General features: G+C 31.7%; 1 protein-coding gene across 2 annotated transcripts in view; it reads right to left on the minus strand.

The window, feature by feature from the left end:
• fid (fire dancer) overlaps positions 1-26,985 on the minus strand; it is a 159,136-nt gene that overhangs the window by 26,317 nt on the left and 105,834 nt on the right. For both annotated transcript variants that reach the window (XM_067049557.1, XM_067049555.1), the window contains exons 2-3: positions 8,930-9,010; positions 4,766-4,977 (exon numbers count right to left, since the gene is read on the minus strand). In XM_067049557.1, the coding sequence (XP_066905658.1) occupies positions 4,766-4,931 (166 nt within the window). In that variant the 5' untranslated portion in view covers positions 4,932-4,977; positions 8,930-9,010. The remainder of the gene's footprint in view (positions 1-4,765; positions 4,978-8,929; positions 9,011-26,985) is intronic.

Raw genomic sequence — 26,985 nt, forward strand, 5'->3', positions numbered from 1 at the left:
TGTTTCCAAAGGATAGGGAAATGGGTTGTTCTTAGGATGCAATTATAGAGATATGTAAAGAATATTATAGCTTTGGGAGGAAGTTGGCGAAGGATTTGAGGAGTCAGAAGATCATACCCAGGAGATTTACGAGGAATAAACATCCTCAGTTGATATTTGACCTCAGAAGGGGTGACTGCTCTAGGAGGTGAGGAGAGTGGGATTGGGGGGTCTGTAAACTACTAAAATTAAGGTACAGAAACATTTAACAAGGTGCTACGTAGAAAGAATTATACAAAGTATTCTTCAAATCGAAAAGTTCTTTTTTTTTTTTTAATTGTCATTTAATATGTTGAGATTAAAGACATCCCCGAGAAAGCTGAAGAGGACTAGTATACTGCTATACCTAGATCGGATAAATAATTCACTAGCCACGCTTAAAAATGCTGACTAATTGCCTCCAGAATTATTTAAGTACGGAGGAATTATTTGCTTGTTAAAATCTTCCCGAACATAACCATTTGGATTTGGACAAAAACCCGGAATACGTCTATAATCTGACCAATCCAAAAATGGGCGATCAACTAATCTTAGCCAATTATAGAGGGTTCTCATTTCACACAAAATGTTATTAACAAAATATTTCAGTACCAACCTTCAGAAAACAGCTTAGGTTCGCACCAATGTGTTGTCGGGCGATCTTACATTGACAAAATATTCTGCTTACACGTAATTACACTCCAGAAAGGACATGTATATAAGCATAAAGCCAATAATATGTTTTGTTGATTTTAAGGAAGGGTATGATAGTATTCATAGGAAACAACTGTACAACGAAATCGGAGAAGCAAGATACATGGTTCAGATAAGGAGAGCGAAATCTGAAGAATTAACTTCAGGCAAAGGTTTAATTTATCAACATTAATTTATTAAATTAATGTAGAGTTAATTTTCGGCAACAGTCATCAAGATTAAATGTTAGGAAATAAGGAGAGTCAGTTTAGTGAGATAAAGCTGCGCTTCCCGAAGTAGGTGCCACGGCATCCTTATGGTACCACAATCGAAGACCACTTTCTCAAAATATTACAAAAAAAGAAAGAAAAAACATTAAAATTAAAATATCAAATACACAGTGCATTCTAGCATTTACTTTTCACTGTTTTTCTTCTTTTCCTATATCTATTACCACTGTAAGGATAATTGAGCCAACTTTTTTTTTTTTTGGGGGGGGGGGGGGTGCCACAGATTGAGGTGGGATTGGATTCCACATGAAGAGTGAGTGTTTTTGACGAATTCCTTTCCTTTATTTTCATGAGACGCTGTTAAAGAGCTATCATCTTGCCGAAAGGGATGGGAAACATTTCAAACAGTTAAAATGCCGGGATTTTAAAATATTTTCGTGATATACCAAGAAGTATTGTCACGAACAGAGAGGGAGGATAAGTAGGAATTAAATAATTGTAAATCAGAGTTTACTAATACCCGCTTTAATTGTTTAACGTAATAGTTATTGGAGTGGCTGTCGGTTGGGTGCCTGATATATTGCCATTGTGATCTGACACAGCGTTTGAATGGACTAGGTCTATAACGTGTTGTGGTAAATGGTTCTTGACAGGAATTGTTGGAAAGGAATTGAGATGGAAAGGAGATCAAAGATGTCGTTATAATATAGTGGTAAAGATACAGGAACACAAAGTTCTTCCGGAGTTTTCAGGGTTATCCAGAGGCCAATGTTATTCGTCTAGATTTTATCAAAGAGATTCTAATATTCTTGACCTCAGGTAATTGACGGTGGGGATGGTTTAGGAATGGGAGATAGCGAAACATTTAGGATTAATGCACTATGATTTGAAGAAAGTTTGTCAATGCGTGTAATGGAATAATTATGGGGACCTAAACCACTGAGGGTAAAAAAATGAACGATATCAGAATCACGGTAAGGATCAGTCAGATTCTGTTGAGGAGTTGGAAGAAAGTGGGTTACAATTTTGGTAATTGAGTGCAGGCAGAAGTTTGTCTTTCTAGTGCCCTCTATGGCTGATACTTGGTGTCTGTACCTAAAATGTAATGAAGTCCTAAGAAATTGAGGATAGAACTGAATTGGGTATTGTAGATGGATTCGTTAGGAGGAAAATACGCTGATGTGATTGTGACTGGAAAGGGAAATGCCTTGATTATTATTGCTGTGGCTTGTAGGAAATCGTTAGTAATCAATGGATGTGGTTGATGGGAATAAGACCGGTGTACAATGATCGCAATACCGGCACGTGCTCAACGCCGGGATGGTAATTACGGTATGTTGTACATTGTGATATTTTAAAAAGACATTTACTGGTGAACCGAGTTTTAATAATTACTCTTCTCAGGATTGACAGAATCCACAGATGGATCGGCTGAATTAATAGTTAGAAATGCTGGAGCAGGGGTTTATTCAAATTCAGTACTGCAGTAGGTTAGGAAGGTACAAATTTCGAAGGTGAGATAGCAGCTATCCTCATTGCCTTAAGAGCACTGTCTAGAACACAGGACCGGAATGTTATTATCTTCACTGACTCTCAAACGGCTATCCTTGCTGTTATTAACATGCGAGATATTCTATCAAGTGCTGTTGTGAATGTAAATCCTTCTTCCACGACCTAACACTCTGAGGCACTGAGGTAGTCCTATAATGGATTCCGAGCCATTGTGGGGTTTTAAGAAACGAAGAAGCAGATAGTCTTGCCAGGCAGGGGACTTAATTGCCCAGTCGGTGCATCCAAGACCCTATGACTGGGTAACAGAATGATAAGGACCATAATTGAAGAGAAACAAAAACAGAACACACGGAAAGGGTGGAAAGGAAAAGATATTAGAATTCAATATAAAACCCAATCTTAGCTGATCTCCTAAGAAAATATACGGTGGTCTGTTTCTGCCTGACGACTGGTCACGATTACCTGGAGAGTCATCTCCACAAGATAGGCCTGGCTCGGGATCCCAATTGTATACTGTGCAATCAAGAGGAAATGGATAGAAACCACTTAGAGGCATATTTTTATCTGACAGAATACAGAAAAACAATATTTGTAAATGAGGATTTAAAAAAATCTAATATATATTGGGCAGCATGACGTCGAATGGTCGAACAACCAACGACTTTGGCAAAAGATAAAAAATGTTTTAGTAATTAGCGTCACTTCAGCGTATTTGTCAAGTAATAAAGCTTTTAATTTGTAGGTGTGATTTCTAACGGCATTCTTCTTCCAAGGGATAATAAATATTGGTTTCATGGGAGTAATGTAAGGATTATTCAAAGAAGGAATGTAATAGGATACGAGATTTGTAAGTAGTGGAATTAGGGGGGTAAGAAGGGATTTGAATTCAGGGAGGAAGTATGTGACTTGACTGTTAAGATGTATGGCATGAGAATGAGGGTTGTAGGTAAAGAGGTAAATGAGGAATACTCGTGAGGATAGAGGTAAAGAATTACTTAAATTTTGATTAAGAAAATATGTAGGTTGGGGGGTGGGGAGGAGTGTTTAGGTATATATTCTAGCGGCAGGATATAATATTGTTTTTGTTTCCTCCTTGTACATATGTGAATGACACAACCGAATCCACAATTTTAAAATATTCTCTTACTGGTCTGGTCGCTTCATCTGAGTACCGAGGTTTCATAAATCTTAATTTGAAATTTTCATAGATTTGGTAGCCTTTCTCTATAAAGGACAAGGACTCAGACTCCACTTGGTGTCCTTACCAGACTTGAGCAGTCAATCCATCATGATACGTAGGAGTACGTTTCCGTGTGGCCACAGGCCTTTTAGTAGTGGCACTAAACGATTTTCTTATTTGTATTTGGTTTTAATATTAAAACAAAGGGTCAAAATTATGTCCACCATAAAATCGATTGAATATTGAATCGCAAGCGGTGAAGAATAATAACAATGAAATGCCAAGAGACAAAATAATTTTCGATTTATTTGTGTTCTGATATAATAATCGAAAATGTACAACGCCTAATGATATTATCTTAAAAATCAACTAATGGCGTTGAAAGTATAGGGAATTATATACATTCATAGTACATATATATTTGAAATTTTCGCCTGGTGTGACGGTGCTTTGCGAAGCATTTTAAAAGCAGGTTCCTCTCTAAGAGGACTAAGACAACCCTTTACAAAACCTTCGTCCGTCCCGTTTTAACTTACGGATCAGAAGCATGGGCCTTTAAGAAGCTAGAAGAAAATAGACTTCTGATCTTTGAAAGATCGATCTTGAGAAGGATTTTTGGTCCTGTTGTAGAGGGTAGAATTGGGAGAAGGGGGAATGCCGAACTCGCTGGTCTTTATAAAAATATTGATTTAGTCAAGTTCATCAAGATGGGACGATTTCGATGGGCCGGGCACGTCGCACGTATAGATGATTCGGCGATACCCAGAAAGGTGCTGTCCGGAGAGATGCATGGACCAAGAAGAGTTGGCAGGCCAAATGTAAGATGGAAAGACTCTGTGACATCGGACGCTCGGGATCCACTGGGAGTCCGAAACTGGATCTGCTGCAGCTGTGCATGTTGACTCGCGAAAAATTTTGGAGGAGGGCCAGTCTCGGTGATGGGATGTAGCACCTATATAGATAGATTGGGTGGTATGTGAAAGTTCTGTGATGCTCGCACAGCAATAGATTTATCTGATACAACTGAAAGAAATTAAGCACTTTGGGACCAAATGCCTGGTCGAATGCTAAACCAGCATGTCTGAACATGTTAACCTGAAATATTTTATCATTGATAGAGCTGGAGGCTTACCGACATCACAAACGATGGAACCTGGTTCGAGCTGGTTGAGGAAGTGGGTGACGCGGGGCCAAGGAGGGTGCTGCTTCGCTCCGGGCTCGCTCCCGCCCATTTGGTGGTACACCTCGTGCACGTAGGCTTGCTCTAGGGCAAGACACCGCGCCTCCCATTCCACCATTTTCGATCCTCTCTCTTAGCACCTCCTCAAATCATCACCTGGCCCCCTGAAAAGTAAAAATCAGCCAGCTATAGAACTGAAATAATACAAAACAAATAATTATAAATTATAAATAGGAAATCAGTAAGAACTACATCAAAAATAGAAAAAATTAATTGAACTCCCATATGCAGCAAACATTTTCTTCGTTTTGATTTATAAGCTAGACCGATATTAAAAAAAATTAACTTTCATTATAGGAACGTCAAACCGTGTGTTTATCATTATAGCTAATTATTCACAGTTTAACAAAAATCATGGTTCCTATTTTTGCATATGTGGATTTAATTATTGTTGATTAATACCAATACCAGAATAATCCTTTAATATTGACTGTTGTCAATCACCAATGGCAGAATGCCGAATCAAACTAACAATGAACATGACACCAGAGATGACCAGTCCGACATTACTTAGGCAAGTTTATTTATGTGAAAAACAAAATCGTGTGCCCACTCTGTCTGATACAAATGTCTTACGGATCACGCTCTGAGGTATTCAGTGGAGATTTCAATTAGTTCAAGAGTAAATACACACTCACAACTATATACAGGAACACAATGAGGATGATTATCAGGAATCGATTGGTAAGCATGTTAAGTAACTGTTGGGTTTGAGTAGGTTTCCGAGACAAAATAAAAGGATAAGCATCTATTTCGAGCCAAATCAAAAGACAAATGGATATTTATGATTTAATATTGAGTATTTATAGTTTTATTCTAGAATAAAGAAATTACGTAAACATACCTGATATAAGGTTACCAATAAACTACGATTTGAATCAACTTACTAGTTGAAAGCGTTTGTTAATTTTAATTTTAATCGGAAACAATAAGCAGATTTTTATCATTTCAGTGTTGCATGATGATTATACGTTAGTTGTTTATTCAGATGAAGTTCTAGGTGGCGGGTTTGTGCTTACACATCATCAAAGGGCACTGTAGGACAAGGTGTCTTAGGATTACGAATAAGGAAAGCAACCTGATTGATCATAATATTAGCAGTAACAATATCAAATTATCAAAGTTATTTAGGTAAATTATTGGTGATAGTTGTACTATACTATTTTTTATTAGTTTTGTTATCAAACCTCCGAGTTAGTTAAACATTATTACTATTAATAACAGTAAGATGTTAAGATTATTGGACGAGGATAATATATATTAGAAGATGGTTGGGGAAGCTGTCAGTGAAGAACACAAATAAATAAAACCTATTTATTAGTGTCAACGTTTCGGCCAGAATTTCTAGCCTTCATCAGAGCTAATGACGAAAAACAAGATAACAACCAATGAATAAAAAAAAATATATCCACCGATGAATAAAAGGATATATAGAATGATTAGAAAATAAGAGAAAAGAAACAAAATATAAATATATATATATATAATATATAACTCATTATATAACTTTATATTTTTGTTTCCTTAACCCTGTTATTAGAAAAAAAATAATGACTAACATTATGGATACATAAATAGTGTTGGAAGACATGAATAGCTTAATTATTGTAAGAAGATAAAGGCTGTATGAGAAGAGTAATATTAAAATTAAGTAAGAGGAAAGAGCAAATAATAAAATACATATGAAAATCTAGTTAGTAAATATATGTACAAAATAAAAATAAAGTAATGAAAGAAGTGGGAAATAAAACATATATATAGGTAAAGATGTAAGTAAAATAACAGGATTAAGGAAATAAAAATATAAAGTTATATAATGCACACAAAACAGAGAAATATGAATATTTTAATGTAATAATAATAATTTAAAATTAAAGTTATAGAAAAAATAAAGATAAAGAAAATTTATGTAATTAATGAAATATATAAGTTAAATATTATATATATATTATTTGTTTCTTTTCTCTTATTTTCTAATCAGTCTATATATCCTTTTATTAATTGGTGGATATATTTTTTTATTCATTGGTTGATCTTTTTTTTTGTTCTTAGCCCTGATGAAGGCTAGAAATTCTTGCCGAACCGTTGGCAATAATTAATAAGCTTTTACTTATTTGTGTTCTTTACTAATCGCACCTCTAACCATCTTCTCATATTACTGTTATTATTATATCACAGAAGGCATGGGTCTACATCACAATATTGAAAATAGTGTCTAACAAGCTTTTTGTGCGATTCTCATGGTTTTTTGTAATTTACAGGGTTTTTATATGGAATGAAACTAGTTCCAAAATTGTTGCGAACGACCATGGCTAGATGTGTTAGTAATGCCGAGCCCATCAATAATGAGAATAGACTAAACGTTTTTTTTTTTATTTTACAAGGTGGAAATATCAATAGACATCTGAGGTCTTAGGCCTGTAGGTATAGTACAAGAGACGGGGAGAAAAAATGGCAGTTATCTCACCCCAATCTTTAATTACTTTAATGAAAACCATGTATAATTACTAGTCAAAACTGATGAGTCTGCCAAGTATAGGTCGGGAGAATAAAAATAGCGGCTGCTTCAAAACCTTAAAAAAACAATAATTTTTCATTCGGAGTTCTATATCTTAGAAACTACCAACCCTAGAAAATCTAAAAGAACCTTATTTAAAGAATAAATTTACTGAAATATTAGCCCTAATAGAACTATTTACGTCCAATAGTTCTCTAGATATAGCCTTTTAGAAAACAACATTTCATAAAAATGTACTGAAATATCAGTAGTTAGTTAATTTATTTTGAGAAATCTATATATCAGGAACTATGTAACGTACAGATGTCTATTAGCAATCAAATTAAAGCTATTTTAAAGTACTATAAAGTAGTTTATGACCTTTACCTACGTAGGAATAGTAGTTTTAATAATATTTGCTAAAATAAATTGATTTATAGTTGTTCGGACAATAAGTTTGATTTATGAAAAACTTTATTTCCGAAACCATTAGACGTAAAAATGTCTGTACTCAAACTAAAGCTAGTTAAATTTACTATAAAATAGTAATGTTTATCTTTGTAGGAGTTATATTTTTTATGATATTTGACGAAATAAACTCACAAAATGTTAATTTCTAGTTCTTCCTATAAAATGTTTGATTTTTGAAAAAAAAATGTCTAGATCAATAAGGCGCACATATGTCCGCAAAATCTCAAAATAAAGAAAATTTAACTTACTTTAAAGTAGTTTATGACACTTATCTTCGTAGGGGTAGTAGTTTTTACGATATTCACAAATGAATATAAATTTGCCTAATGAAAACTTGTCCCAACAACTATAATCAATTTATTTTAGCAGATTTCATTAAAACTACTACTCCTAAGTAAATAAACATCATAAACTACTTTATAGCTCATTAAACTAGCTTTAATTTAAGTGCTAATAGACATCTGTACGTCACACAGTTCCTGAGCTATAAGATTTCTCAAAATAAATTAACTAACTACTGATATTTCAGTTCGTTCCATACAACATTTTTATCAAATGTTGTTTTTTAAAAAGCTATATCTCAAAAACTATTGAACGTAAATAGCTATTTAGCCATTAGCTTACATTTAAAGAAATTTGCTCAACTTTAAATGATGCTTTGTTAGATTTTCTATTGTTGTTGTTAGTTGTGAAGATATAGAGCTCCTAATAAAAAATTGATTATTTTTAACGTTTTGAAACAGCCGCCATTTTTATTCCCCCTACCTATACTTGGCAGACTTATCAATTTTGACTAGTAATTATATCTAGTTTTCAGTTAAGTAATCAAAAATTGGGGTGAAATAATTGCCTTTTTTCTCCTCTTGAGCTCTTGTACTAGTAGTGAGAAACTCCGAAAATCCCCTTCCTGCCCAATAAATGAGCACCAAGTTTTCTGATAACCATAAATGATTACTCACTATTCTTCTGTTTATTTTTAACACAGCTATGACTATATAGAGGTAGACTGCAGCCTGCATTGAGGTTCAAGAAACAGACCTGTCGATAATAGTACTAAAAATAATGAAACTCATGACAGATCTACTTACAGAACAAAAATTAATTCTCCTGCTTTTCTTTTTCAGTGAACTATAGTCTTCCTTCGATCGCACCTGATCACACATATTTATCTGAAACAAAAAAATAATAAGTAAACAAAAAATAATTTAAATTTTAAATATATTGTTAATAATATTCAATATAATGTAATAATATTCAAATTAGTCTACGGTATTAAATTGCCGTTGCCCATTGTTAATAAAAATGGAAGCCATCATTCAGTATCAGGATAGTCCGGAAAGAATCTGATGAAATGTTTTCTATGTTTTATAAACTGGCCGTTACTGTTAAATTCACAACATTTAGAAGCATTATACAGAAACTGTTCACGTTTATAGACGAAAATAAAAATCTCGGACTAGTAGTTTCAGCTAACACTGTCAAATTCTGATTATTTGGAATAGTCGTATTTGAATACTTTTTTAAAAATTTATTTATCTGATTTGTTATTTTAACAATAATATCCTTCAGTTATTATCAACAATTTTTTTGTAAGAATTAGTCGTAAACATTTTTTTTATACTTTTATTCTGTTTTTCTAAATGTTAATACATATAAATTACCTATTTTATTGATATATATATATTTACATTCGTAATGTCTGCAATCTAGTTGGCATGTTATTCAAAAATTCAATTTTACTGTTCTAATTAATTTTATCGGGTAATTTGTTACTATTATGGAATCCAAATATTTTATCCCAATTCTCACATGTTTAGAATATTTGTTTGATATCTTTTTTTTTTTTTTTATTCTTTTTCTTTAACGATTAGAAGGTTTGAATAATTTCTCTAAATGTCCACTAAGAGTGTAAATGCGACTGGTGATTATTATATTTATTTATTTTTTCATGTACATAATTTGATTATGTTTATTTATTTATCCTTCAGTTTTATGTCATTTTTTTTTCATTTATTTATATATTTTATTCTTATATTATTTTATTTTACTATGAATGTAATCAGTTATCACTATTTCATATTGCCCAACAACATTCTGGCAGATTGTAATATTTATCATTAAATACAAATTTATATAACCAATAACTTATCAATTTTAACCTGCTATTGAACATACGTTCCGTTACTGGATAAACGTTTGATACGTTCTTACCTCCTTCGCTCTTGTTTTCCAGCTACCTGGATATTAGACTGGAAGCCGCCATGCATAAAGTTAACTTATTAATATCAAGCTAAAGCTTTTTGGAGAGCTTCGTAATACCAAGGCCTAAAAGAATTGGCTGTAGCTAAAATATTTTCTCCAGTACTTAGCAATATAACGCTATCTTAAGAGCTTTGGAAAGCCGCTTCGCCTAAAAATATCTTAAAATTTACAAAACAAAAAATTATCAACCTGATATTATTATGTAATAATTCGTACAGAATACTAATTTTTGCACCTGATCCGGCGGCCTGCCATTTGAATTAAGCCTGACAGGTTTGTGATAAAATAAGTATTCCTAAACATGGCAAACAACTTTTACTCCAAATGGAACGATAAAGTAGACTGATTGGAGCGATTGGAGTGAAAAGGGTTTAACGGACCCCACTCACCTTACTCCACTGCATTGTTCCATCTTTTATCGAGTAAATATTTGGAGTGGAGTGGCTTCTTTAATAGACAATAATATTCTTAAATAAGTATAATTCCACTATCAGCGAATTGCTCATGAGAAGAAAATATTCAAAATTAAATTAAATTTCAAAAAGCCATTAAAATCGCTCATGAAATTTAAATTTGTATAAATAAAAGCAATTGTATTCAAATTAAAGTCTCAAATCATTCATTATTTTCCCAAAAGTCCAACGTTTCAGCAAATTCGGACATCCTCAAGAACAATCTATCAGAAAATAGCTTTTATTAAACATTGATTTTTAACAATTTTTGCAATTAACAATACTATTAATAAATAATATACCTTAAAAAACCAATTTACACTCACATGAATTTAAATTAAACAAATTCTATGGGCTATTCTGCCCAGGTCACTGGTTTCAGTAAAAATTACCCTATGAGATAATAAAACATTAGGGAATTATAGTAATTTATAAATAAGTTATCCTTAGCTAACGCCTAATTACCTATTTTGTCATTATTTCATTAATATTAAATTTTTAATTATAATTAATTTAACTCTATTACACCTTGCTATGGTAACAATATTTGTAACCTTCCTTACCCTCAGGTCAAGCATAACTTTTATTTATTTCAAATTTATTTTGGTTAAAATTCATACTTCTTTTATTCATAAAATTCATATCAAAGTTAATTTTAAATATTAACATTCAATTCTCCTTACATTGTCACAAATAAAATCAAACATAAAGACCTTAATGTTCCCTATGTAACCGATCCAGCCCGAACCAAATATCATTCCTTCCATTATAAACTCACTAATCGCCCAAACCCACTAGTTTCTAACATTGCTTCCTCATCCATTCCTTAAAATCCTCCGAGGCGCCTAAAAAAGAAGATGGCCACGAGAACTTCAAGTGTAAAAACTTCATTAGAGTGCTATCAATGGGTAGTTCTCTACACGCCTGTATTACTCCATTATAACTGAGATTAAAGAATGTATTATAATGTACAGTTCTAAATTCCAATAAATATTTTTAAAAAATAAATCTCGGCATAGTATTGGTTCAGATTTCCTAGTGTCTGTTTTAAAATTTACTGTATATGATGTTTTCTGATATGTAAATTGATTCAAGTATTTTTCAGTTAGGCACAAGTATTCACAAAGTTAAAAATCTGGTTAAAACCACACGACTTTCACTTACCACTCTAGTACATGTCCCCAAGTTTTGTGTAAATCTGGGTTCTCGTGTTAAATTTATCGATATTTTTGTGATTTAAAAAAAAAATCTTTTTCGGCACGATAAGGAGGAATATAGGACCGTCTAAGCTGCACGAAATGGTACTAACTGTAGCTTCATAAACAAATTAGAGCCAAAAATACATCATTAAACGTTAAAATGAATTTTCTTTCCTTAAATCTGCTTTTCCAAGTAAAGGCATAAAATCTAAAAGATATTAATAAAGGTTAGAGGAGGAGAAATTTATTTTCCCAACGTTGGGTTCAGATAACGTTTTGATGAGTTATGAATTTATTCTGGTAAAGCTGGATATCGATAGGAAAAAAATATTCTCCATAGATAAGAAAAAAAATTCTAATTTTTTATTCATATGAAAATTTATATTTAAGGGTTTCAAAATATGGTAAAACTGAATCTGACATGATTTTTCTTAATTAATTTTTTTTTTGGTCTACTTTACTGGAGGCGACTTTTGGTATTTGTGTTGTTTTTTTTTCTTAAGCTCACTTAATACGATCAATAATCTTTTTTTTTGTATTCTACACAATGCAACTCGATTTTTATGTAATAGTGATTAATAACATGTAAAATGAATGTGTTATAAGATAATATAAATAAATGTAATTTTTTTTTTGGCTCCTAGGGCGTACAGGCAAAAACCCTCGGGCTGATGGCTAGTAATTTTCATCCAAGTATCACCGAAAAAAGTTTCATTGAAATGGATGATCCCACGATCGTACGATTGGGCCTCTACTTGTAAACGATTGGCAGGGACGTTGTATTGCTGAAATATTGCTTAATTCTCAACTTTATAAGCCAATGAAGGGTGCTTCTCTTTTAAAACTCTGTATACCCTTTCGAGTTCACAGGAGAGCTGAGCGGCCAAACAGGTTTTGCATGAAAAAATTCAATTGTTTAATTAGCAAATGGAACTATTTTATTTATATATAATCTTTTCGATTTTTTGAGACTATTTATTATTGTTTAAATAAAATAAATTGTATCCAAATTAAATCTAAAAACACTCCTCATTTCTTTAAAAGCCCATTTCAATATTTTTTAAATATTTTGCAGACTAGTCTGCCCGGGTCATCAATTTTAGTCTAAATTACCCTATTCTGCCAGCTTTCAAATTAAGTATTAAAAGTTTTCATTCAGAAATCAATTTAACAATATTATCACAACCTCAATTATAAGTTTTAATATTTAATGTGATGAGTGACAAAATAGGGTAATTTTGACAGAAACTAGATGACGTAGACAGAATAGCCTGCACATTTTTTTTAGATCGATGTTCCTTACTTTGTCACAAATAAAATCATCCATAAAGACCTAAACGTTCCCTATGTAACTCTAGCCCGGGACTCGAACTCGCAACCTTTGGCTTGGCAAACAGGCGCGTTACCACGCTGCTGCCATCACCCCCCTTCATCAAATTTACTTGATGTATTTTTACACAAATACAGTTGTAAGAATAGATAAATAATTTTTAGAAAATATTAATGTGAGTGTAAATTTATATTTAAGATTTTCTTATTTGGACATACAGAGTTGAGCTATGGGGCTCCACTAAACCATCTAATTCCTCTCGAATCCAATCCTTACAGTCCAAAATCCTTCGTAAAATCCTTAATGCTCCTTACTTTGTCACAAATCAAATCATCCATCAAAACCTCAATGTCCCCTATGTTGCCGATTTGGTCAGAACCAGATACCAATCCTTCCATAATAAACTTCCCAACCACCCAAACCAACTCGTTTCTAGCCTGGCTTCCCCTTCACTACCTAATAATCCTCCTAGACGTCTGAAAAGAAGATGGCCTCGAGATCTGCTCCTTTAGAAATGTTTTTGGAGTTCTATCAATGGGTAGATTCTCCACATGTTTTTATCATGTCATAATATCACTTACAGCAAATTTACTTGATGTGTATATATGTATACAGTTGTAAATATCAATAAATAAATTATTTAAAAAAAAAAAATTTCTTTGGGGATGGCCAAATTGGCCGAAACGTTAGACTTTTGAAGAAATAAAGGGAGTTTTGAGACTTGATTTGGATACAATCTATTTTATTTATTTTTATGTCAGTTTCTGTTAAGTTTTTGTTTTGTAAAAAATAAGTTATAGCTTGATATAATTTATTGGTCATAAGTTATTTTAAAAAAACTCACTGATCTTTAAAAATATATTCCTGCTAACAAATGTATAATTTCTAATAATAGACTATATATTATAGATGAAATACCTATCAGTGGTAATAAAATACCTATCAGTGGTACCTTTAATTTTGATTTTTTAAAAAAGTTTACCATTTCCCATTGTTATAGGTAATAAAAAATTTATAGCTGTAAATTAGGAAAGAAGATTTTTTCGATGACTAACTAAAGAAGAAAAAATGAGAAATATTTTCTCATGCTGAAAAAAAATATGTATTACATATTTGGAAAGTAGCAGATTTTAGAAAAAAAATATTATACATCGTTTTCAATATTGTTGTTTCACGTGTATTATGACAATAGTCAGTCTTTATTTTACTTATCTATAAATAAAGGGATTCATTCAACTCAATGAAGGGTTGTAATTGAAAGTTGTTCAATGCGATATTTTTCTGTAACATTTATTCAATTGATATTACATAAAAGACATTGCATCTAAAATAAAATCATTTTAAAAGCATAAATTCTGTGTTGTTTGCCAGTAAAAAGATTTCGTAAAAGTAGATTATTTCGGCGGTAAGGGCAGACGAGAGAAGAAGATTCCTGCAATTCTTAGAACGAAAGGATGAGGACTCACTCAATAAAGAACCCTGAGGGACAAAGGAAACGCGGGGGTGCCTTGTTGGGATTTTCCCTCTGTTGAAAATTGCGTACCTGATGAGGTGGAGAAACGTCATTCTTTTGTGTTTCTTCAATATTGATCTTAATGGATTAAGGAACTTCTATTCCTAAGAATACAAGCTTTACCTAGTGTGTATTTTATTTATTATGTCAATTTGAATTGTAAAACATTAAATCTTTGTTCATAAAAAATTACTTAAAATATTCATTCTTTGGATGGATCCTACTAATAAGACATAATCATAACATAATATTAATAAATGAGTAGGAGCAAAACAATTTAAGAAAATTAATTTCATTAATATTTTATATAAATATTAGTATAAAATTAATATTTCAAAATTGTATTGATTCATTTCATATGAAATGTTCGTTTTAATTATAAAATAAAATCAAAGTGTGATTACTGGACTTACTGGTCCTGGTACTGGTATTTGGTGGGGGGAACAAGTCCGGCAAGTGGATCCTAGTGGTCCATTTTGCCAACCTCTGACAGCCTGGTTGCCGCTGCGTACTAACAAAGGTGGGAGTGTCAAGATTCATTGTTCGTGACCGCCGAAAAATAAATGTTTAACTGCCCCAAGAGAGAATCGAACCCACAACGTTCCGAATCGAGCGCACTGGGACCTGCGCCCCAACCCGCACGGCCAACACGTCTAGACGTCTGGACTGATTACTGGACTTACGTCTACGTTTGGTTTACAAATTATAATGAGTTATAAATCCTTTCTTTTTAAATAATATTTATTATAATTCCAACTGATTGTAGATTGTTTAGAATGCCATCAAATATGACCATGGTTTCTTTGCAGTTTTCAAGTAATTTTTTTGGGAGATTTAAACTTGGACACTCGGCAGCCTTAGCAAGAAACATTACCAAGGCGTTCAGGGAACGATGTTGTATAGAACGGACCATTCGCTGGTTGTTTGAAAATGTTTTTCTAGTGCAACAAATTTGGATAACCAATCCAGATGTAGACTTCTACCTTCAATTGCTATTGACGACGAAGAACTTACTGAGGAAGAAAACTCTTACCTAACAGTTAAAGGACTTACATTACAAGTTTATGGACAGTTTCTCGATACTTAAAGAGCATAGGTAAAGTAAAGGAGGAAGTGTTTTCTCAAGAATTTCATGATTTATGTGTTAGCAAGAAGAGGATTTAAACCATTGTTTTTACTTACATTTATAACACTTGTGTTAGAACGATCATGAACTCCTCTCGTTAGGAAGGAATAGCTACTGTACGCGAACTTGCAGTATGATTCAAAACTGTAGCTTAAAATCTATTGGTACCTCATAAACTTGATGAGTGGCAACAGCTGAAGCGTTATGAGACATGGGCTTCACTGCTTACTAGGCAAAACACCAGCCTTCTCTCAAAATGATAATCACGTGTGATGAAAAATGGATTGTATATGACAACAGGCGGTCAGGTCAGTGGGAAAATATCGATAAAATACCGGGACGTATGCCAAAACCAAATTTGCATAAAAAAAAATTGTTTCTCCAACTCCAATTCTCTGTGGTGGTCAATGACAGGAATAATTCATTTCTCTTTTTTACCCTAGGGTGAAACCATCACAACCACATCGTACTGCAGTGGTATTGGCATAATGCATCAAAAACCTGTCAAAAAACAGCTTGTATTGGTTAATCGGAATGGATCTATAATCTAACACGACAACGCCAGACCTCTAGTTTCAAGACTGTGAAAAACTAAACGAGCAGTGTGTACGAAGTCTTTCCATTCCCACCTTATTTACCAGACTTATCTCCAACAGTTTTCTATCTGTTTAGTAATTTGAACAACTTCCTTAAAGGTAAAATTTTTTGAATTGGTTCTCAAATCTAAAGCATACTTTCTGACTTCATTTCTTCATAGAGTCCTGAATTTTTCAGTTTTGGGATTGAAAAGTTAATGAGTCGTTGATTGAAATATATAAAAAATGAGAGTAAGTATTTTGATTTCATGCAGTTGTTGTTTGATTTCATCCAATTATTTTACTAAATAACGTTTCCTGAAAAAACCCGACCTTTGATATGAACGACCTAATATATTACATTAATATATTAAAATAATAAATATTTTTAAAATATTTAAAATTATATTATAGGGTCATTATACACATTTACTTTAACCGTGTAAGAATATTTTCCTAATGTGGGCATTGAATGAAACAATAGCAGATTAATGATCCCTCCTTTAAAGTAAAAACAAGTTTTTCTTGATATCGTTTTTTATTACATATACATAGAGCATGCGCTTTTATTATTACATCCTTTATTTATGAAATGTTAATGTTAAAATACATTCACATATTGTGTCCTCATAGCATCTGCCCAATTCATGACAAAAAATTTAATTATGTGGAAAATTTTATAAAAAGAGCTTTTAAAATACGATGTGAAAATAAAAAATAAATTAATTTTTTATCTCTTTTTAAAAATATGTAATCCATATAAAATCTTTAAAAAGAGTTTGTTTTTTTTTTCTTTAAAAACAATTACTTAAGTAACGCATTTTACAGTCTATTTTACGCCGGTTCATTTCTTAGCAGCGGTATAATGTGGACCCGCAAGACACCCACGTATGTTGAGATAGTAGCATCTACTTTCAAGTTAGTTTCCGTTAACCACTGTCCAATTACCTTATAATGTCATTTATTCGCAATCCCATTTCCACTCGTAAGTTGATGATAATAAGGTTAATCTAAAAGCCCTAAATGAAGTTAGGATCCATCCATAATATAATTTTGTGAATAATGTTACATTACTGACTGGGTTCTTAACTATTATTATACTCGAATAATGCTAGGACAGTTGGTAAGACTAAGATTTTAATTTTCTTAGACCCATGCAGAATATTGCAGTTAAATATGTCCTAAAATATAAGTTACGCGTTAATCAACTGATCTTGCATAATTTAACAGACAGGATGCATAATTTCTCTGATACCAGCCACTTAGAGTGCTATGTCTGAAATAAAAATTGTTTGCTATATTTTCTTTTATATCTATATAAATATGTATTTTTTTTGTTTTGTTTTTATTTAGCTCTGATAGCGAATCGAGCCGTCTATACAAAACATGTTTTCCGTCTTCTGTACAAAGGGTATCCGATTTCTCACGTAGATGTCGGGAAGCTGAGATCTAAAACAAAAAATAAAACGAGTAAATAGGAACACCAATAAATAATCATGATCTAAAATCCATTTTCTTGAATCAAGACCCAACACTGTCTTCTGATATAGTTTCTGCTTTTTTTTTACCGGGAATTAATTCCTCGGCTCACAGCTGGTTAATTTTTTAGCGATTCAATGCCAATCACACCCAACAACTTTTCTCTCCTAATTCAATTTCATTCAGTATCATATATAATAACACGGTACAGATCTCATAGTTTCGTGTTGTCAAGCTGCTGTACCTTACTTATTAGTCCTATCTTCGGGGTAAATTCATAGTTGCCTAAACGTTTAGGTGTTTAAAGTACAGGACAGGGCCATGATTCATATCCCTGGTTACTACCAACTATTCTCAGTAGGCTTTTAGAATTTTTCAATTTTTATATTTCGAAGCAGTGACCATTTTGGTAAATAATATTATAACCGACTAATAAATAGAATTTCTTAATTTGCTTTCTTTTAAACGAATTCCTAGATACTATTTCTCCACATATTCAAAAGTTTTTCCTGTTACATTTATGTACAAAATTCATTGGTACTGCTAAGAGCATGCTGTAAAAATTCTTCTAATTGTTTTTTGAGTACCAGGAATCTCCCTTTAATGGACTTTTCTCCGTTCTCGGATTAGTTGCTTATTTATTCATTCCACTATTAACTTCGGCACAGCGGACATTCTATACAACTGACTTGGACATATATTAAACTTAGTATTTACAGTATCTGATTTCTCTGTGATGGTCCAGTTTTCCAAGTATTTTTAGTACCAACATGTATAATTTTCTTCCTATTACGTTTTTCTCAGTAGGTAACTTACTGTTTTACCATTAATATATTAGCAAGAAGATTCAAACCATTGTTTTACTTTCATTTCGGTATAACGCTTATGTTTGAACTATCATGAAATCATCTCATCTACATTTATCCACAAAAGACAAAATTAGGTTAATTAACATCAGCTCGTAGGGATGGAACACCTACTGTACCTGAACTTGCTGTATGATTCAAAATTAGACAATCTAGATGAGCGACATTTTGAAAAACGAAAAAAAAAATTTAGGGTAAGTGGTATTAAATATGTGGTCGAAAATATCAAATCTATTTAATAATTCCATTGACGCAGAAGATTCCTTCCCTCCAGGGCAAGAAGGAAAAGAAAATTCCCCGACAAAAGAAGATTCAGAAGAAGAAAAAAACTGCTTTACTTATGTATGTATGCTTTCTTAGTTTTCTATACATTTTCTGTGCATATATGTGTATGCATACTTACATAGTATGTAAATTATATGTGTATATATATTTTACAGTATAAATAATATTTAAAAAATAAATTAAATTTGTATCGTTGCAACTGATGAAGGTTCTGGGGTGCAGTACTTTGTAAGGACCAGGTAGTATTGTTACTAGACCAACGGCTTTGCAAGGAGGTCATTTGGGCAGAATCTCGCTCAATCACCAGATTTTTATCAAATAAAGGGTACGCACTACATGAGGCTGGGTAGACCCGAACCCACATGACTGAATCATGGCTACAGTAATACAAAAAATAATTATCTGCCACAGCTGGATTCGAACCCAGGCCCTTAGAGTTAGTAACGCTGTGCCATACTAATGAGCTACCCACTCCCACTAGTAAATAATATAAGCATGAGTAAATATACAATTTTTATTGCATGTATTATTTTTTGTTTTGCGTAATAATATCATTCAACATGTATCATCATAATGTAATATTTTTCTCCAAAAACTAGTTCTTTCAACGTCTTTTCAGTGAACTCTTCTCTCAAACGGACAATGTAAAAAATAAAAGGGTCTGATACTGGAATGTATATATTTTTTTTCTGAATTTAATCAGCGTCCATTAGCGTTACTTTATATTACACAATACCTTTCCATTTTTCTTCCAACAATACAAAATCAGATCGGCTTGAAGAATCACGGTTATTTTAACCCCCAGTGTTAAACTTTCCCTGTTGTGAGTTAATTTTTAGTGAAATGCTTCAAGGCTGGATTAAACTTAATCCGCAAGGGAATCACCCTCCCCTTTAATCTTCGCTTTGATAACTGAAAGCCACCACATTTGTAATTCTATTATCGGAAAGAGGAAAGTTGGTGAAGAAATTAAGTAGGATCAGACAAAGAGACTAAAAAAAAAAACGAATCATTCTGATGACGTAATTAAGTAAAGATAATTGCGAGGAAGTCACAGAGGGCCTGCGGAAGGAACGGGTAGATGAACAAGAAAAGCTTGTTCTGGAAACACTATAGAGAGCAGATCACGGAGGTAGAGCCAATTGGCAAAAAACTCAGAACCAAAAACAGCTGTCGCATTGAAGGAATAAGGAACAATTTAAGAGCAGTACAATTTCGGCACGAGTTTCTGGCATCAATGGTTTGAAACAAAGGTGCTGGAGTGCCAGAAATAGTCCAGTCAAACGGAGTACGGAAAAGGGTCTTGGACAGAAAAGTTCTGAAGTTCTGAGAATTTAACTTTTGTGTTTGTTAGGATGCTGACTACGAAATTAGACTTTCCAACATAATATAAAAAGATACGAATTAACGCTCTAGTGGTTTTTCTCCTAATGTATAAAACAATCATCATTTTTTTGTTTAGTATTAATAAACAACTAATTAACTTATGCTAGAATAAATCCTTAAAATTTTCGTAGTCTATGTTTCTTGTCTGGGACATCATTTAGGAGCATACGCTCTAAAAAATTTCAATAGTCGATCATTGGTCGTTCAGTATTGGTAAATTTTAACCACTTCTGTTAATATCTGTTAATAATACAATATATACTCCTTTTACAAAAATATATGCAGTTTATTCTTCTTTAATTTACTATATGTTTATGATAATTAAAAAAGATGCATGATTATAATACCATGACGAACAAATAAAAAAATGTATTTTTTCGGGGGAAAAATGAGGTTGCAAAGTATTCGTAATCAGTAATTGTAAAACACAACTGACCGAAATTTCAGAACTTCTTCAAAACTTCGCAGGTAAAATTACCATATGACTAGAACAGAATTTTTTTTTTTTTAAAAACCAAAATAGTTTTTTAATATTTACTAGGTACATCTATGGGAATGGTTCGAATGTTTGTCCACATACATTTGAAATACTAGACCGATTTACATGTTTTCTGTTTCAAAATGTTCTCTGTCAGTTTAAAGTTACTTTAACCCTTAGATACCATTTTTCGCATATATTTAAAATTATAAATTTTTTAACTTGATTTATTTGGAGGATATTTTTTTTGTTCCGATGTTCGTTGTTCATATAATCTTTCATAGCTCAGCTTTTACTCAAATCCTATCACTCCTATTAATTACATTACTTCCTTAACTACATAATGATATCTTAGGCTATACCTTAAATATTGATGTCTTGTTTTTTAAAATCTTATCTGCAGGCTAATTGCCCATGTCACATCTTTAAAATATATTAAATATTAAAACAGCTTCAAAAATTGTTTTAAAATGGATTACTTACTTATACAAATTTTTGTATCTTAAATTTAAAAACTTTTTTACGACAATAATCTTCTCTTTTTCACTTAAAACCATCATTTATTACAGAACCTACCTTCATGTTCATATGTTTTATTTCATATCTCCGGTTCTAGTATGTTTGTTTTTTCGTTTTCGGTTCGAGTAATTTGAATGGTGATTAAATTCCTAGCGAAATAAATAATCATAGAATTCGAACTATTTCTTCTTTGGGGCCTCCAGGGACGCCTCTGCCACCTGATTTTATGAAGAATTGAAATGGCTTTACCCCTTCTTCCAACGTAAATATTTTCATGCTTCCTTCCTCTTCCAAGTTATCCAATCCCGTCGTCCATCGTACAGCTCTGATACCCTTTAATCTAAATCCTCAGTGCATTCCCGCCATACCCGCTCACGACCTTCAGACTCACATGTAACTGCCCATCAAACCGCAGCCTTCGGTAGATCTATCCTCATCAGTTCCTCCTTCCTATGGAATTCTATTCCCTCCTTCATTCGTAGTTCTAATACCGTTCCAACCTTCAAATCCTATATCTTCGATCACCTTCTGTCCACCCAATTCCGAAAGAATAACAATTGAAAGTTTCAAACAAGGTTTATATATTCTCTGTACTTAATGTTTCAGATTTTCGTTTATTCTTGTAAAAAACTATGTTAGCAGAAATTGTACTTTTTCATTTATTATATTTGAATTTTATCATTTTTGTTCTCTATTATTTGTTATCAGAAGTGTTTGTCATCTTATGTTTTATGGTATGACATATGGTTTTTCTTTATTTGTTCTATTCTTATTTTATATATTTTGTTAATTATTGTTGTTCATTTTTATCTTTTAAAATTCATTATTTTATTATATTTTATGACGTTTTATAATTTCATTTTTATTTTGTATTTCACTCAAAGGCTCTAAAGCCTAATTTCGACGCCTATATATTATTCTAAAGGGATCAATCCCGGAATAAATAAATAATATTATTATTAGTATTTTTGCCAAATGTTTAAAAAGGATTGTAGAATTTAGGCAGGTTCTCTTTGAGCTTCGTTTATTTTCATTATAGCTTGAAAGCTGTACACTTCATTGGAAAGATTGTTATTTGCCTACGCAGATCCTTATCGGAGCAATATTGGTAATGAGACATGAAACAGTTTTTGCATTACAATTTTAAGGAAACCGGTTAATAAAGTGTGAAGAGACACTATATATTCTATTTACCAATGTTTATTATATATTATTACCATAGATTTTTATTATGTATTGTTTTTAATCGCTATATATTAATTAGATATAATGTACAATTAATTAAATCTTTAATCCAACGTGTAAATAAAAATAATACTGTTTGTTTAATTTTAAATAAATACATTAATTGATATCAAACTTTTAATTGTGTTCATTTAAAATATATAAATACTAAAATATAATAATAGCGAACCATTGCCAGGTCTGTTAGTATATTTATAAAAACGAGCTCATTTTATTTTCGTTTATTACATGGTTGAATAAGTTACTTTCAATCCTGAGACATCGTTGGCCCTTACTGCGTTTATTATTTATATATATTAGTTGACAAATGTCACATGATCTGGCGATAATCAGGAGAGTGGATCCGACAATCCACAACATAATGTAATAAAATAATTATACTATAACTCATTATTAACAGTTGATCATTCACGGAAGAATTTGGTACTTATAGTTAAACTAAAATTGGACAAGTAAGTCAACAAAATAAAATGTAATAAGATACATTAAATAGAATTAATTTACTTCACAGTAGTATTATATAAATATATCTATTTTTTGTGTTAATTATTATTTAATTTACTCTTTTCTATACCAACGAATTGAAAAAAAAATCGATCGCGTAGAAGTACATTTGCTATGACATATTAGAGACAAGTTATTTTATAATTTTATATGAATTTTTTTTTATTTAATCAGAAATAAAAAAAAATTATAATAAATAAAAATTATCATTTATTGTATATAAATATTTTTAAGTAATATTATTGATCAAATTTCGAGTACCAAATTCTAGAATAATAAAAAGTATTACAATTAATTTATTACTTAAACTGAACATTCTTTACATGGGCATAACATGAATAATAATTTCACATAAGTACACCCGGTCAGACATGCGACATATATGCACACCATATAAAGAAATTCATTTTTTTTTTCATCAATAATATACGTGCCAGGTTCGATTTATGCATTTGCTTGATGCTTAGAATAACAAGTCATTAATTTGAAATAAGTAAAACAGTCCTTACGTTTAATTATAAAGGGGATGTTTAGGTAAAAGGAGTAATTATCAGTAGGATTTAATTCTTTTCTCTTCTTATACTTTTGTTAGTCAAATAAAAATCTTCATTATTAAGAAATATACTAACACCGCTACTTTGAAGACAAAGAAAGAAGTTCAAGGAGACACAAGAGCAAATTTATATTTATTTTATTTTGTTCTTTAAATGAAAGTATTACAATGTTTTTTTTTTTTTTAACAAGACAAAGGTAAAATAAAGTTTCATTAATTAATGTTGAGAAACTTATTACACTGAAAACAGTTTTAAATAAAAAATAAAATTTTAGTATTCGGACATAAAGGAAACCAGTTTGTGGAGTTTCAAGGATTGTTGAATAAAAAAAAAAGAGGCAGGAATAGGCATATTCGTTTGCTATTCATTCTCCATTTATTAAATTTTATTGACGTTGAATGGAACAAATAATACTCCAATCTATATATAGAGTTGACCCCAGAGCAAGAAGCAAGAAAAAGGTACTGATAACCTGACAGGTTAGGGAATAATACTCAACCCTACACATCCCAACAAATAGGCGCCTAGCTATGATGGCTCTGAGGTTTGGCCTTATCACATTCTAAGCGGGAATCCTTTATTGCAGATGCTGAACGAATCCATGATTCATTTTTCAATGTGAAAGTACTGATTATATTAGTTAAACATATTATAACTATATTAGTTCTACTTCTTACATTGGTGAAACAAAAAGACTTCTCAACAAATCTCTGGAACAAATCTTGTTTTTTTATAGCATTAACTTTTTGATAAAATCAGTTGATCATTTATGGTTTTAAAAAATTAAATAATTGACTTTTAATAGGGGAAAAATATGAAGAGAGAGAAAAAAAATATTTTAGAGTAACAATAAATGCAGTGATAAGTGATTTCAAATGCAGCAGTTTTGGAGGAACGGAAATCCATTAATTTTTTAGAAACATTGCTCTCAGAGCTTCTCCAATGTGCATTATTCATTTTATAGTGGCAATCCAAATCTCATAATCTAGGCCATGAAACGCATAATCTCAGATTTTTTTTTATTTGTTACATTTGCCATTCGTATTAACCATGTATTTTTTTTTTTTTTTTATTGGTATTACCTTTTTGATACAATCACTACTAACTACTGTTATATATATTTTTATTAATGACAGTAAAGAGAGATTTGTTGACCATCAAATGGTCCCCAATGATGGAACGATGTATTACAATATTTTTTCTTTGAAAATATCTACCAAATGTTTTATTTTCGTTTTTCGTTTCCTTCAGTTTGATATTCGAGGACATTTTAGAACTGATTCGACTATAGGGAAAAACTTCTTGTGTTTTCATAGTTTTTTTTTTTTACAGTGTTATATATATAACTAAAAAAAATAAAGTTTAAAAAGTTGGAGGTCACCATTTATCTTTTCATTTCTTCCTAACAATGAGTTTCATGAACGATACCAGTGCTGCATGAGCATGTTTTTTTGGCATAAAACTAGACTACATTGCGGTAATTGTTTTGGAATGAATCCCAGCAGAGTATTGAATAGATTTACGGGCATTGTGGGGGCAGGGAATGTATACACAGTCCTTCTATATTGCAGTACACTCTGCCTACACTGCAATCTTCAAACGTTAATTTTAATTCCCTATCCGTTGTGGAATATTCGTTTTAACGCTGGGAAATTCATTGGTCTATTTATAGGCTATTCGTTCATTTTAACACTTGAATATTTCAAGAATAAAATATTGTATTAAAAAATTTTAAAAAAAGAAAAGAAAAAAACCTTTAATCTCTCAATGCACGACGAATAACTAAATGATAATTAGGCATTCCTAAAATTCAAAACGAACTGTTATAGATTTAGACAAAATATTATTATTTTATTGGAAGAAGATAGTTAAGAGTATGAAGTAGGTTGTAGGAAAATAGTTCGAGTGGCGGTTAATAAAGGTACCAAAATTGTTTATTGATCCTTTTTTTTTAATATTTATTTATTCCTATTTACAACTGTACATTATAATACATTTAGTAAATTCGATCTAAGTTAAAATGGAGTGTAATAGGCGTGTAGTGAAACCCACTGGTAGCACACTAATGATGTTTTACATTAGCAGGTCTCGTGGCTATCTTTTTTTCAAGCTCCTCGGAATTGTCAAGAATGGAAGAGGAAGCAAGGTTAGAAACTACTGGGTTTGGGAGTTTGTAATGGAAGGAATGATATCTGGTTCGGGATAGATCGGTTACATATGGAACATTATGGTCTTTATGTATGATTTTATTTGTGACAAAGTAAAGAGCATTGAGGATTTTACGAAGGATTTTGGATTGCAATGATTGGATACGAGAGGAATTCGAAGGTTTAGTGGAGCCCCAAAGTTCGACTCCGTATGTCCAGATTGGCCTTATTACAGTCATGTAGATCAGTCTTTTGTAATGAGTTGGAAGTTTAGACCGTTTTTCCAGTAAGTACTATAATAGTCGAAATCGACGTGCAGTTTCCTGTCTTTTCAGTCTTGTGTGAGGATTCCAGGTTAGTTGTTTGTCAAGGTGTAGTCCAAGATATCGGATCTGTTCAAAAGGGGAATCTATGGAGCTCGTAAAGCAGTCCAGGGTGCTAGATCAAAAGGTACCAAAATAGAAGAAGAAAACTATTTATTGTTAAGCAACGTTTCGTCCCACTCTGCAGGGCTTCATCAGGGCTAAACGAAAACAAAATACAAACACTGTAAGAATTGATAGAACATTTAAAAAATATGTAGAAAAAATATGAAAATATTTTTTAAAAAATGTATTGTTTATAAATTTATAAAAGAAATAATAATAATAATTAAATGAATTATACATAACAACTAGAACTGGTGGACTAGAACCTAGTTACTAATTAATAATTTAACTTTACTTAATTCTATCACAGCTAGCTCGATTTATCAGTAACTAGTTTCTAGTCCTATATGTATACTTCCTTAAATTACTAATATTTCTTTTATACATTTTATAAACAAAAGAGTTTTTTTTACACATTTTCGTAATTTTTCTGTATATTTATTTTAATGTAAATTCTTACAATGTTCGTATCTTGTTTTCATTTAGCCCAGATACAATAAATACAATAATAGTTTTCTTCTACTATTTTGGTACCTTTATTAGCCGCTACCGGGGCTACCTTCCTATAATATTATTATTTTATTGTGCAGCTATGAAAATATTATAAATGAGATAGCCCAGACTAAACTAGGTAAGTCTAAATAATTTATATCATTTGAATGAACATTTTTTTTTCTTTACGACTGGCTTTGATATGCTGATGAATTTGTACAGTATCAAAAATAGGCGATATTCAGGATCAAAACTAGGGGGACAAATCTTGGTGGAAAAAGCGAATGGAAAAAAATAATATGTA

Source organism: Halyomorpha halys, unplaced genomic scaffold, assembly GCF_000696795.3.
Source record: "Halyomorpha halys isolate HHAL.00 unplaced genomic scaffold, Hhal_1.1 Scaffold766.1, whole genome shotgun sequence".
NCBI classification, from domain to species: domain Eukaryota; kingdom Metazoa; phylum Arthropoda; class Insecta; order Hemiptera; family Pentatomidae; genus Halyomorpha; species Halyomorpha halys.